General features: G+C 38.3%; 1 protein-coding gene across 1 annotated transcript in view; it reads left to right on the forward strand.

Annotated features, from left to right (window-relative positions):
• The window catches only part of MAEA (macrophage erythroblast attacher), a 290,076-nt gene that overhangs the window by 53,699 nt on the left and 223,100 nt on the right, over window positions 1-13,277 (forward strand). Inside the window, exon 4 of the mRNA XM_030192178.1 lies at window positions 1,510-1,713. Coding sequence (XP_030048038.1) covers window positions 1,510-1,713 — 204 coding nt within the window. The remainder of the gene's footprint in view (window positions 1-1,509; window positions 1,714-13,277) is intronic.

A 13,277-nucleotide genomic window follows, 5' to 3' on the forward strand; every position in this document is an offset into this window, starting at 1 on the left:
CAAATCACATGAAATATCTTTGTTTTCGGTTTTGTGCCTCGTGTTGGCTCCTAGGGTCTTCCCCCAAGTTTCTTGCAGTAGTTGCAGAGTCGCTATGCAGACCTGGAGTCAGTGGTCAAAGGATAATTCTCAGGGGTCCAAGTGGAGGATTATTTGGGTGTTAGAGTTAGGGATTGTTTTAAACTACTCCAAGTCCCATCTGCTCTCTGTCCAGTAATTTTGAGTTCATTGGAGCCCTGCTAGATATACAGCAGGCGCAATCTTTTCTCCCTGTGCTGAGGGTGGACACTCTTGTTGCTCTTGGTGCTCAAGTTCGAGCCAGTCTGCCGGTCACAGCTTGGCAGATGTTAAAGTTGTTGGATGGTGGAGACCATGTGGCCCATGTGACACCCATTGCATGTCTTGGAGACCTGCAATGGGTATGACAGGCCACGGGGAACCTGATGGATGTCATCTGTGGACCATTCGATCCAATTTGAATCTGAGACTCCAATTCCAAATTCCTCATGCCCAGAAGGTGCTGACAACGGATATATCCCATCTGGGGTGGGGAGCTCATTTAGATGGACTTCACACTCAAGGTGCTTGGTCAGCCTAGGAGACAAGTCTTCCCATCAACCTTCTGGTGCTCCGAGTGAGCTGGAATTGATTGTCCGATCAACCAAATTATGTTAATTCAAACCGATAATCAGGTTGCAATGTACTACACCAACAAGTGGTGGGGGGTGGAGAGGGTACTGAATCACAGATGCTGTGTCAGAGGCTGTCTGGATGTGGTATTGGGCAGTATGGCATGTAATGCTCCTCGGTCACTTACCTGACTGGCAGATTCAACAGCCAGGCTGACAAGACTGATCAGGGTCAACTCTGGCATCCTCTGACCAGGTCAGTCCTGAAGAATGAAAGTAAATATGCAAATTGGAGCAACCCTGGACTTAGGAATTGGATGCCTGATAGGAAAGATGACACACAGAAGCTGTGCTGCAGTTATCCTTTACAAAGGACAATACTTTAGTATCATATTTTAAAAATTTCAGAAGACTGAGTGAGCAGAAAGAATAATATTGTTAATCAAGGTAGAAAACCTTTGCTTTGTTAGGTGCTTTACTTTCTTCCAAACCATCAAATTGGTCAATACTGAGATTCTTGTGAAATTTCTTTGAATTAAAGTTAGAACTGTAGCACACTGTTGTAAACTACAGTATCTAGCTGTTATATGTGTATATGAGTGTTCCTATGGATTAATTTATTTTAATTCTTTTTCTGTAAATACGTTTAACTTTATTTTTTAGACCTGTTGAATAAATCAAATGCTGAGTTGACTTTCTTAAAAATGATGACTGGATTAGGAGATAATTTAGACTATTGGCAGTATTGCCTTCTGGAGTAGTATCATTGGTATATCACACTTAATTCCTTTGAGTATAATGTTTTCTCTAAAGGTCATTGGCGATCCAAATTGGCCATCGTAGATTAATATATTTTTTAACTATTTACCTTTTCAAATAGGCAGTTGAATCAATCCAAGCTGAAGATGAGAGTGCCAAACTTTGCAAACGTAGGATTGAACACCTTAAAGAACACAGCAGTGACCAACCTGCTGCTGCAAACATGTGGAAGAAAAAACGAATGGATCGCATGATGGTGGAACATCTGTTGCGATGTGGCTACTACAACACTGCTGTAAAACTAGCCAGACAAAGCGGTATTGAGGTAAATGCCTTGAATAATGCAGTTAAAAAAAAAAACCCCAAAACTGTTTAATGTGATTTCTTTCTCTTTTTTTTTTTTTTTTTTTTCAGAAAACTTTTTAATCTTCATTTTTTTGTTCTTGATTTTTATGTTCTGGTGATTTTAGTGATCTATGAATGATGTAAGCTGTCTAAGATGTATTTGCATGATACAACAGCATAGAAATTCAAGAAATGGAAATAACTTCTTATAGAAGTTACTATTCTAGTTAAAATTGTTAAGGATTTCTTTAGAAACTAGTTAATTGGGACTTAGAATATCTATTCATCACATATTTCTTTGGTTGGTGAAATTTACAAGAGTTAACTCTGTAGCACAACTTATCTCCCTGCAATTCCTCTTGACTCCATTTGTCCCATTTGCAAGAGCATGACTTGTGTAACAGCCATTATGATAGAGAAAAAGGGATTTAAATTGTTCAGGAGTGATTTAGTGGCAGTGCTAGATATTGCCCAAGCGGAGCACCTGAATTTAATTCCCAACTTAAGTCTTTGCTTCTGTGGTCAACTGTAGCTGAGGATGCTGTGGGGACAATGCTAGTAGTCTATGAAAAATAGAAGTCCTGGTCATGATGCAGCGTTAGGAGGCATATCTTAAGAGTGTGCCTAGTTAGGTATTTATAATCCGCCAGCTTTCCCGTACGAGATTCAAAGCGAGGCAACAGATTTAACAAGACAACTGAACATTCATCAGGAATTACAATAGCAAATATCATACAGAAAACAAAGACTTGCAAAAGCAGTGCTAGCAATGATGATGAGAAAACAAATGCGTCTTTAGCATCTTCCGAAAAATTAAATAATCCTTCAAATGACGAGTCTGGGCAGGAAACTATTCCAGAGATGAACAGGTAAGAACTATTTGAATCTAACTTACTTAACAGATGGAAATGCTAAAGTTAAATAAGATTTAAAATAGAATTGGTGCACTTTTCCATAACTCAGTCGGTCCATGTTTTCCTCTGTTTTGTTTGATAGGTAGGAGCTTTTGAACTGAGTGAATTTTGCATAGAGTATTCAAAACGGTCATTAAAATACCATGGACTTAGTGAGTTTTGGCACAGAAATAAGCTATAGTAAATTAATTTTGCCTTGATGAACAAAATTAATTGTGTAGCTCAAAACTGACAAAAATGGACTAAGTGAGTGCTGGAAAAGTGCACTTCAATTTGGCAAGGTATTTCAGGACAGAATTCATTTGATCCAGTTTTTCAGAGGATGCTTGGGCTTTGACTCTGTATGTGTCTGTCTCATAGTGTCTGTCAAAGAAAACTATACAAATGTTGCTACATTTGCTTTTTATGTAAGCGGTAATTGCTAGAGGGCTTTGTAGTTAAATTAACACAGAAAAGGTCTTAAAATACTCTCCACCTTGCCCTTTACCCACCCACACCAGAGCCCACTTTTCTTATTCTTCAAAGAGCCTGTCAGATGTTGAGTTTAATTCCAAAATCACAAATTATAAATTCATTTTATACTATAAAAATATGTAGATGCTGCACATAGTCATTGAATCAGTTTGTTCCTAGTTTGTGTAATAACTGTAAAGCTGTAGTCCTGTAGCAGACTGAGCTAGGTATAATTGTTTGCAACTGTCTGTGCCAAAAAAAAGCTGAGTTTAAAGAAGTCATTTCATAGCAGACTGTTCTCTCACTTTATCCATCTAGAAAGTCTTTCCCTGCTGCTACAAAGGATTAAAAAAAAGGGTTATAGTGGACTCTGGTAGTTAAGACCTTGTGGTACATACGTCTCCTAAATGATACCTATTTTTAATACACTGAAACCATTTTGGTATGCTGAATACTCAAAAAGAAGCATTGAAGTAGGGCTGTATCTTGATCCAAAATTTTTAATTGTGTAATTAAAATTGGAGCATATGGGGGGAGTGGGAGGGCAAAGGGAGAAGGTGGGGTTGTTAAATGTCAACGTGTATGGGAGAGCTGTTAAGGTGGATTAGAAGCTACGCCTAAGATACAAACATGGTTAACAGAACAAATCAAAGCACTCGGTAGCTTGGTATAGTAGACTAAGTCTGCACAATAAAAGTGTCACCTTCCAGAACGGGGGAGGAGGTCATCAGAGTATAGGACCCAGGACCTCCTCCGGGACGGGAGGGAGCTAGTTCAATATGGAAAGTCAAAGCATGCACATATCGACCAACACTTAGAGGGGGGAGGGGTAGAGATAATATGTAAAAAGTTTGATAACGAGCTGTATCATACGGTTTAAACAGAGCTTGTTTATATACTCTGAATTTCTGTAAATGCACCAGGTTAACGGTGTTATCTTTGAATTGTCATTAATAAAAACTGTTGAACCTTAAACTAAAAGGAAGGGAGGGCGGGGGGAGGGGGTGTCAAGGGATAAAAGAAGATTTGATGTATGTGGACGGATTACAAGTTGTCTGTTGTATTAGTAAGGTTATTTGCTGGGTATGATGTATATATGTTTTATATAATACGTCAATAAACAAATTTAAACATAAAATTGGAGCATAACCAGCTGTTCATGGGGGGCCCCCACATTTCCTCCCCCTCTCCCCCAACATTAGATACCATACCACTTCTTTTAAGATATAAGCTAAGTGTTTGACGCTTTATATTTTTTATCATGATACTTGGGTGGATCCAATGAAATTGAACTCTAGGTGAAGTTTTAATATTTTGTGTGAAAGGGTTTTTTATAACTATGAAGATATTTGACTCTGGTTTAAGTCCTTTTCACCAAGTAAGATTTTCCTGTTTGTGTGGAGGCGAGGGTGCTGAGGCTTTTTCCATTTCATATGTTTTTGTAGTCCACATGGGTGAATATAGAATTTCAAAAAAGTGCTTTATAGATGATATGAGAGAGGTTTTCACTGGGACTGATTGTATATACACTTTCATTTCTCTTTATTGCTGAACATAGTGGATTTGGAGACATTGATCTGGCAAGAAATTAAGCCAATGTAGTAAAGAAGGAATTTTAAACTTTTTGGACATATCAGTCGATGGTAATGGTAACATTGTTACAAGTTTGCTGATTTCAATGCATTACTCCAAAGGAGGTTTTAGATAAAGTGATGGCTGGAGCCATGTATGGAACAATATGGTTATGCCTTAGATCAGTATGCAGGCAGTTTTACAAAACCTTTTGGATATCATCAACATACAATCCCAATAGTTCACAAATATCCAGCTAGAGAGTACTTACATACGTTATTCTCAAACACTGCTTTTTTTTAAAGAACATTCAAATCACAAGTCAGTTGTATCTCTTTAATTGACCTCAGTGATGTTCGCTGCCAACAAACATTTGTTTTTATGGCAACATTATCAACATCGGAACATCTTCATAGGTCAGCTACCCTGACTTCACACAATCTCAGGTTTATTTATTCATTTTTATGTTTAACTTATCTTTTTAAGATCATTTTTCTTCGGACCCAGGGGTTTAAAAATGTCCGACATATGTTTCGCCCGAGACCGAGCTGTCTCAAGGACGATCCCCCTGAGAACTTTTTAGCGCCAGATCTGCTTAAAGGGAGAAATTCTGATCATACTTGGACAAGCATTTTAGAGGGAGAGGTAGTAAATGAACTGACTCAAAGATAGTAAAGGGAGAATCTCACTAGTTCACTCTTGAGCAGCAAGTTAGATAAGAGGACATAGGTTTGAAGCCAATACAGAGTTTAGGTAAGCCAAGGGAAAATAACTGGAAGGTTCTATGTACAAATGATTTTATTTATTTATTACACAATCTATAGACTGCTATATCTTATGTTCTAAGCTGTTTACAAATATAGCATCCATAAAGTGATAAAAAAACAAACAACATTGCCATACAAACAATAATAAAAATATCAGATTCAAATTACAAATAAAACAGGTCAGCCATAAGTACATAAGTATTGCCATACTGGGACAGACCAAAGGTCCATCAAGCCCAGTATCCTGTTTCCAACAGTGGCTGATCCAGGTCACAAATACCTGACAAGATCCCCAGAAAGTACAAAACATTTTATATTGCTTATCCCAGAAATAATGGATTTTCCCCAAGTCCAATTTAATAATGGTCTATGGATTTTTCCTTTAGGAATCCGTCCAAACCTTATTAAAACTCTGCTAAGCTAACTGCCTTTACCACATTCTCTGGCAATGAATTTCAGAGTTTAATTACACGTTGAGTGAAGAAAACTTTTCTCGGATTCGTTTTAAATTTACTGCTTTGTAGCTTCATCACATGCCCCCCTAGTCCTAGTATTTTTGGAAAGCATAAACAGACACTTCATGTCTACCCTTTCCACTCCACTCATTATTGTACAGACCTCTATTATATCTCCCCTCAGCTGCCTTTTCTCCAAGCTGAAGAGCCTTAGCCACTTTAGCATTTCCTCATAGGGAAGTCGTCCTATCCTCGTTATCATTTTCGTCACCCTTCTCTGCACGTTTTCTAATTCCACTGTATCTTTTTTGAGATGCGGCGACCAGAATTGAACATAGTATTCAAGGTGCAGTCGCACCATGGAGCGATACAAAGGCATTATAACGGCCTCATTTTTGTTTTCCATTCCTTTCCTAATAATACCGAAGGCCTGGTTGAAAAAGTAAGCCTAAATAATTTTCTAAATTGTAAGTAATTCTCCACCTTCCTTAATTCTACAGGCAGTTTGTTCCAAAACAGAGATCCTTCATTATAAAACATTTTGGATCTAATATCCTTCATATCTGATCTCTTTATAAGAAAGAGTGGTTAGCTGTAATTTATCTGCAGATCTGAGAGGGAGGTGGTGGACAATAAATTCTTAAAGCAGAGGCTAATGAAATGGGAACAGCACCCTTCAGCGCTCTATATATCAGACTCAACGCTTTAAACTGGACTCTCCATTTCACCGGTAACCAATGTAATTCATGTAATACCGATTAGATGTGATAGTACCTCAGAGTCCCTGTGCTGCCACATTCTGTGCCAACTGCAATGGTTTAACCAAATACTTAGGCAAACCTAGGAATAACAAATTAAAGTAATCAAACAAGGGTGTTAAAAGAGATTGCAATGCTGTCCTAAAATATGCTTCTGACAAGGAATCCTTCAACCTATGCAACACTCTCAATTTATAGAAGGTCTTCTTCACTAACATCTTAATGTGACACTGAAATGTTAAAGATGAATCTAACTCCCAAATATTTTATCTCTTGCAAAATTTAAATGCTATTTTAACTCACATTAAATTCTAATTCCAGTGAAGAAGAGTAGAACAAAACCAAAACTTGTGTTTTTGATACATTCAATTTCAATCTATTTGCATTTATCCAGGAATTAATAGTTTGCATGTTTAAATGCAAAAAAATCCAAAGGTTTTCCTACAGACTCTGAAATAAGAATAACAAATTGAATGTCATACATATTTTATAAGAAAGGCCTAGGCCTGCCAACAACTTAGAGAGAAAGCATGTACATATTATAAAGTACTGGAGATAAGGTAGATCCCTGGGGTACCTCTGAAAATACCTCAGTCCAAGTTGATATGTCCTGCTGTACCTCTTCCTGAAAAAACTTCACTTAAAAATTATTGATTTAAACCACTTCAGAACTTGCCCCTGAATCCCTAGTGATTCCAGTCGCTGAGTTAAAAGTCCATGATGGACCGTATCAAAAGCTGATGAAATGTCTAAAGTAACAAAAAAATAGGATTCACTCCTATCAAAGCCAACTCTTAAAACTATCACAGACCGTAATCAATAGGGTTTCTGTTGAATATTTTGGGCGAAACCCAAACTGTCCTGGATTTAAGATCTCATATTGCTCTAAGAATTCCTACAACTGATAAAGCACCAGCTTTTCTACTACTTTAGCTACAAAAAAGAGAGAAGAAATAGGACAATAATTCTCAACTTTTGACTTATCTAGTGATTAGCTTTTTAATAAAGGGTGCACTACAGCTTTTTCAAAATCAAAGGATACCTTCCTTCTAAAAGGGATCTATTAACCAGTGCTGTAAAGTATCCTGACAGATCATGTTTCAAAGATTTTACTAAATCTACTGAACAAACATCTAAAGAATTAGTTGATGTATTTAAACATCCAATCACTTGTTGTACTTGTTTCTGTGATACTGGAGTGAATTCCTCCCATTTGACAACATCAGCATCCCTCCCAGCAACCTCGCCTGGAAGAAGATAATTTTCCAAAGATTTCAAAATTCTGTCTTCTCAAAATCTTATCTGCAAAAGATTGACTCGGAATATCCCTATCCATCTCCCTTCTGCCTAGACCCATTCAAAGATTGAATGATAGAGAAGAATCTTCTTCTAAGAAACTTTTTTCAATCACCTCATCATAATATCGTTTACACTCTAAATTAGTAGCCTATTGATAACCCAATAAACATTCCTTATAACTCAGTTGAGTAAAATAGTCAGGATATTTTCTCCATTCTCTTTCCTTTTCTACATAAAAGTTGTATCTGTTCAATTAACTCTTTAGAAAATTATGGAGCAGCAGATCAGATTAGCTCTGAGTTTTGCCAAATCTTCATCAGATCTAACTGAACAGACCTCACTACATGTATTCTTAACCTCATGCTGCTCTGACTAGAGAACCAACAATAGATCACAGCATGGTCTGACCAAGGAACCATCTCAACCTTATAATGAATAGAATTTATACTTTAAAATGTTCTAACAAATAATAAATGTATGACCAGCAATATGAGTGGGAGCTGCAACCGACTGTGTCCCAACCCAATGAGTCAAAAACTTCTAAAAAGGATGTAACCCTAAAATCACTATCCCTTCTATCAACATGTATATTAAAATCTCCTAAAATCGTGTTTCTATCTACAAATGTAGACATCAACAAAAAGTCAAAGTAGAGGCATTATCATATAAAATCCTTGGACAACTATAAATCAATAACAGATTCTATCTCAGAGAAGGAGCTAATAAGAGCTTCTATTCTCTCATTTATTGAACAAATCTCTTCTCTAAAATCCAGTTCCTATCTTACTAAAATTAAAACATCTCCCCCTCTTAAGCCAATTTAAAAGTCATAGTATCTACTATCTATCCACTGGATATGGATTGGAATATTTGCTTGTCAAACTCATTTACAAGTAGATCTTGGAATCTCTTTAAGGACTCTTCCTGGACAAACGAACACGGAGAGGAATACCGGATGAAACTGAAAGAAGCCAAGAGAGAGAGAGATACGTTTGGCGAAAGCGGAAGAGCAAATAGCCAGAAATGTAAAGAGGGGTGACAAAAATGTCTTCAGGTATATTAGTGAAAGGAGGAAGACTCAAAAGGGAATTGTGAGACTGAAAGATGCTGCGAACCGCTATGTAGATAATGATGAAAAAGCAAATTTGCTAAACAGATACTTTTGTTCTGTTTTCACAGAAGAATATCCTGGAGAAGGACCACGATTGACTGGCAAAAGTACATATGAGAATGGAGTGGATATAGCACCGTTCACAGAAGAGAGTGTGTATGAACAACTTGAAAATCTAAAGGTGGACAAAGCCATGGGACCGGACAGGATCCACCCCAGGATATTGAGGGAGCTCAGAGAGGTTCTGGCGGGTCCTCTTAAAGATTTGTTTAATAAATCCTTGGAGACGGGAGAGGTTCCGTGGGATTGGAGAAGAGCCGATGTGGTTCCTCTTCACAAAAGTGATGATAGGGAAGAAGCTGGAAACTACCGGCCAGTAAGCCTCACTTCGGTTATTGGACAAGTAATGGAAGCGATGCTGAAGGAAAGGATAGTGAATTTCCTGGAAGCCAATAAGTTGCAGGATCCGAGACAACATGGTTTTACCAAAGGTAAATTGTGCCAAACGAATCTCATTGAATTCTTTGACTGGGTGACCGGAGAATTGAATCATGGACGTGCTATAGATGTAATCTACTTAGATTTCAGCAAAGCTTTTGACACGGGTCCCCACAGGAGGCTCTTGAATAAACTTGACAGGCTGAAGATAGGACCTGACATGGTGAACTGGTTGATGGACAGACGCCAGAGGGTGGTGGTTAATGACATTCAGTCGGATGAGGGAAAGGTGAGTAGTGGAGTGCCTCAGGGATCGGTGCTGGGGCCGATTCTGTTCTATATATTTGTGAGTGACATTGCCGAAGGGTTAGAAGGTAAAATTTTGCCTTTTTGCGGATGATGCCAAGATTTGTAACAGAGTGGACACCCCAGAGGGAGTGGAAAACATGAAAAAAGATCTGCAGAAGCTAGAAGAATGGTCTAAGGTTTGGCAATTAAAATTCATTGCAAAGAAATGCAAAGTGATGCACTTAAGAAGTAGAAATCCACGGGAGACGTATGTGTGTAGACTGGAAGAGGGATCTTGGGGTGATAGGATCTGAAGGCGACAAAACAGTGTGACAAAGCGCTGGCCGTAGCCAGAAGACTGCTAGGCTATTTAGAGAGAGGTGTGACCAGCAGAAGAAAGGAGGTGTGGATGCCTCTGTACAAGTCGTTGGTGAGGCCCCACCTGGAGTATTGTGTTCAGTTTTGGAGGCCATATCTTGCTAAGGATGTAAAAAGAATTGAAGCGGTGCAAAGAAAAGCTACCAAAAAGGTATGGGATTTGCGTTAAAAGACGTATGAGAGAGACTTGCTGACCTGAACATGTATACCCTGGAGGAAAGGAGAAACGGGTGATGTGATACAGACTTTCAAATATTTGAAAGGTATTAATCCGCAAACAAACCTTTTCCGGAGATGGGAAGGCGTTAGAACTAGAGGACATGAAATGAGATTGTAGGGGGGGGCAGACTCAAGAAAAATGTCAGGAAGTATTTTTTCATGGAGAGAGTGGTGGGTACTTAGAATGCCTCCCATGGGAGGTGGTGGAGGTGAAAACGGTAACGGAATTCAAAAATGCGTGGGATAAACATAATGGAATCCTTTTCAGAAGGAATTGATCCTCAGTAGCTTAGCAGAGATTGGGTGGCAGCTCCGATGGTGGGAAGCGGGGCTAGTGCTGGGCAGACGTCTATGATCTGTGCCCTGAAAATGGCAGATACAAATCAAGCTCAATTTCCAGTAAGAGCTCTATAGGATATTACCCAACTGACATGTAACAATGTGATCAAACAACAATATCCTTGAATTCTATCGATATTTTTAAAATATTTTTTAATGGAAGGAGAAAAAGCCTCAATTATAAGGGATTACTCCGTCGTTGGTGCACCAACATAAGGGAGGTCCCTCATGTCATCATGGGCAAAAAACTCCTTACATAATATATAACATAAGGCTACTGCTCAAAATGTTTTCAAAAAATATAATTGTAAACATACGGCTACTGCTCAATACCCATTGCAGATGTTGTGCACTTATCTTTTAAGTCTTTTGGACACCTTCCACGGCCTGACTTTGGCCTAAGTTTCGAATCCTTCCTCAGGGTCCGTGGTGTCTGACTCTAAAGATCTATCATAAAAAACATAAACATATATCAAATGAATCTCAGAACATGACTTCTGCAAATCTATTCTCCAACTCAATGGTTCTTACAGGGTACTTTATGATCTGTTCTCTCTAGCTTCTCAAAGCTATAAAAATGGCCGCGCTTTATCTAAGCTGACGTAAGACACCTCCAGCTCAGTACCTCCCTCTGCAATGTCAATCAATAGGAGTTACAATGCAATTAAAGGCACATCGCCGGTTCAAAAAAACTTATTCCATTCTATTCTAGTATTCATTCCATATGGATATAATGTATGTAACTTAAAATCCAGAGGTGGCTGGTTCAAATCCCACTGCTGCTCCTTGTGATCTTGAACAAGTCACTTAACCCTCTATTGCCTCAGGTACAAACTTAGATTGTGAGCCTTCCTGGGACAGATAAATATCCAGTGTACCTGAATGTAACTCACCTTGAGCTACTACTGAAAAAGGTGTGTGTGTGTGTGAGCAAAATCTAAATAAATAAACCAGAGTCTGAGCAGTAAATTAGACAATGAAGTTCTTAAAGATGCAAAATGTTAAGTTTTTGGTGCAGATTTTCCTGGAGAGTACAGATAAAGTGCACCTTAGCTAGGATTTCTGTCTATTATATTTAGTGTAAACAGCTTTGATCTGATACATCAGTAACAGTGATAGATCACATAACAAACATAAACTTATAGCAATTTTTTATTTTCTATAATCCACTAAGGGCTCCTTTTACAAAGCAGTACTACCAATTAGTCTGCGCTGAATGCAAAGAAACCAATGGAAATTTAATGGGCTTCTTTGCATTCAATGTGCTGCTAATCAGTTCTGTTTTGTAAAAGGAGTTTTAAGTTCAGCTAGTTGCTACAAATATTGCCAGTTCTGTTAAAAAAAAAAAAAAAAAAAAAATTGGCTCTACCTGCAAATCCTCTTGGGCTCTGCAGATTGGATTTTATGTATTTTCCTTTGGCAACCAAAAATGTACATTCTGTGACCCTAGCATATCAAGCAGCTTTGGAATGGGATTCTCATCCACTAGTATAAGACTGGAAACAAATTACACAAACTTTAGAAGTAAATTGAAAACTTTTAAAGAAAATTTCTCTCTTAAAGTTGTTAAGCTTCTAAATTATTTCATAAACTGGTTCAAAACTAGGAATATATTTTATTAATCCCAGTGAACCAATATTTTTGGGTAATGGTGGTACATAAAATTTTATATTGTATGTTAAAGGGAGAGATACAGTACATTTTCTCTTTTCATCTCCCCTCCTCCCACCTGCCTGTGCATGCCCTACATACTACCTTACCAGTCTTTCCCAGCTCCTCTCGCCTTCTACACATCCATTGCTTTCTGTCCTATGTTCCCTTAACACCTTGCTCCCCAGTAAGTATCTTCTCCAGTTTCTCTCCTCTCCTCAAACTTGGTCTCTCCAACTTGCCTCTCAGTACTGTTGTTGCGCCATGTTACAAATGCAGCTGGCCCTAGCAGACTGTGATTGCAATCCTATGCAATTTTCCGTCTCATGAGAACAACACAAGAATTTAGCACTGTTCTGATAGCACTCTGAAAGAGCCATGCCGCAGTACAGGACGGCCACAGCATCAGCTGTATTTGAACCACAGGTCCACCTCCCACCTGCCTGAGGTGCATTGCAAAATTGCTCCAGAATTTACAATTGTGCAGAATTCCCTCAGGAGTAATCTTTGCCTCAGTCTTTAGAAGCCTCCCTATCTCACTCCTTTGAAGCAACCCCACATAATAAAGCCTTTGCTTTACTAAAGAGATCATTGGTTATTGGACAGAAAACAACCAAGGGTGGGGTTAAATGGTCACTTTTCTCAGTGGAGGAGTGTGAATAATGGAGTGCTGCAGGGATCTGTACTGGGACCGGTGCTATTTAACATTTATAAATGATATGGAAATCGGAACGGCAAGTGAAGTGATTACATTTGTATATGATACAAAACTATTCAGTTGTCAAAATGCATGCAAATGTGAAAAATTGCAGGAAGACCTAAGGAAACTAGAAGACTGGACATCAAAATGGCAGATGAAGTTTAATGTAGATAAATGCAAAGTGATGTACATTAGGAAGAATA

The sequence above is a fragment of the Microcaecilia unicolor genome, chromosome 2 (genome assembly GCF_901765095.1).
Source record: "Microcaecilia unicolor chromosome 2, aMicUni1.1, whole genome shotgun sequence".
NCBI lineage: Eukaryota > Metazoa > Chordata > Amphibia > Gymnophiona > Siphonopidae > Microcaecilia > Microcaecilia unicolor.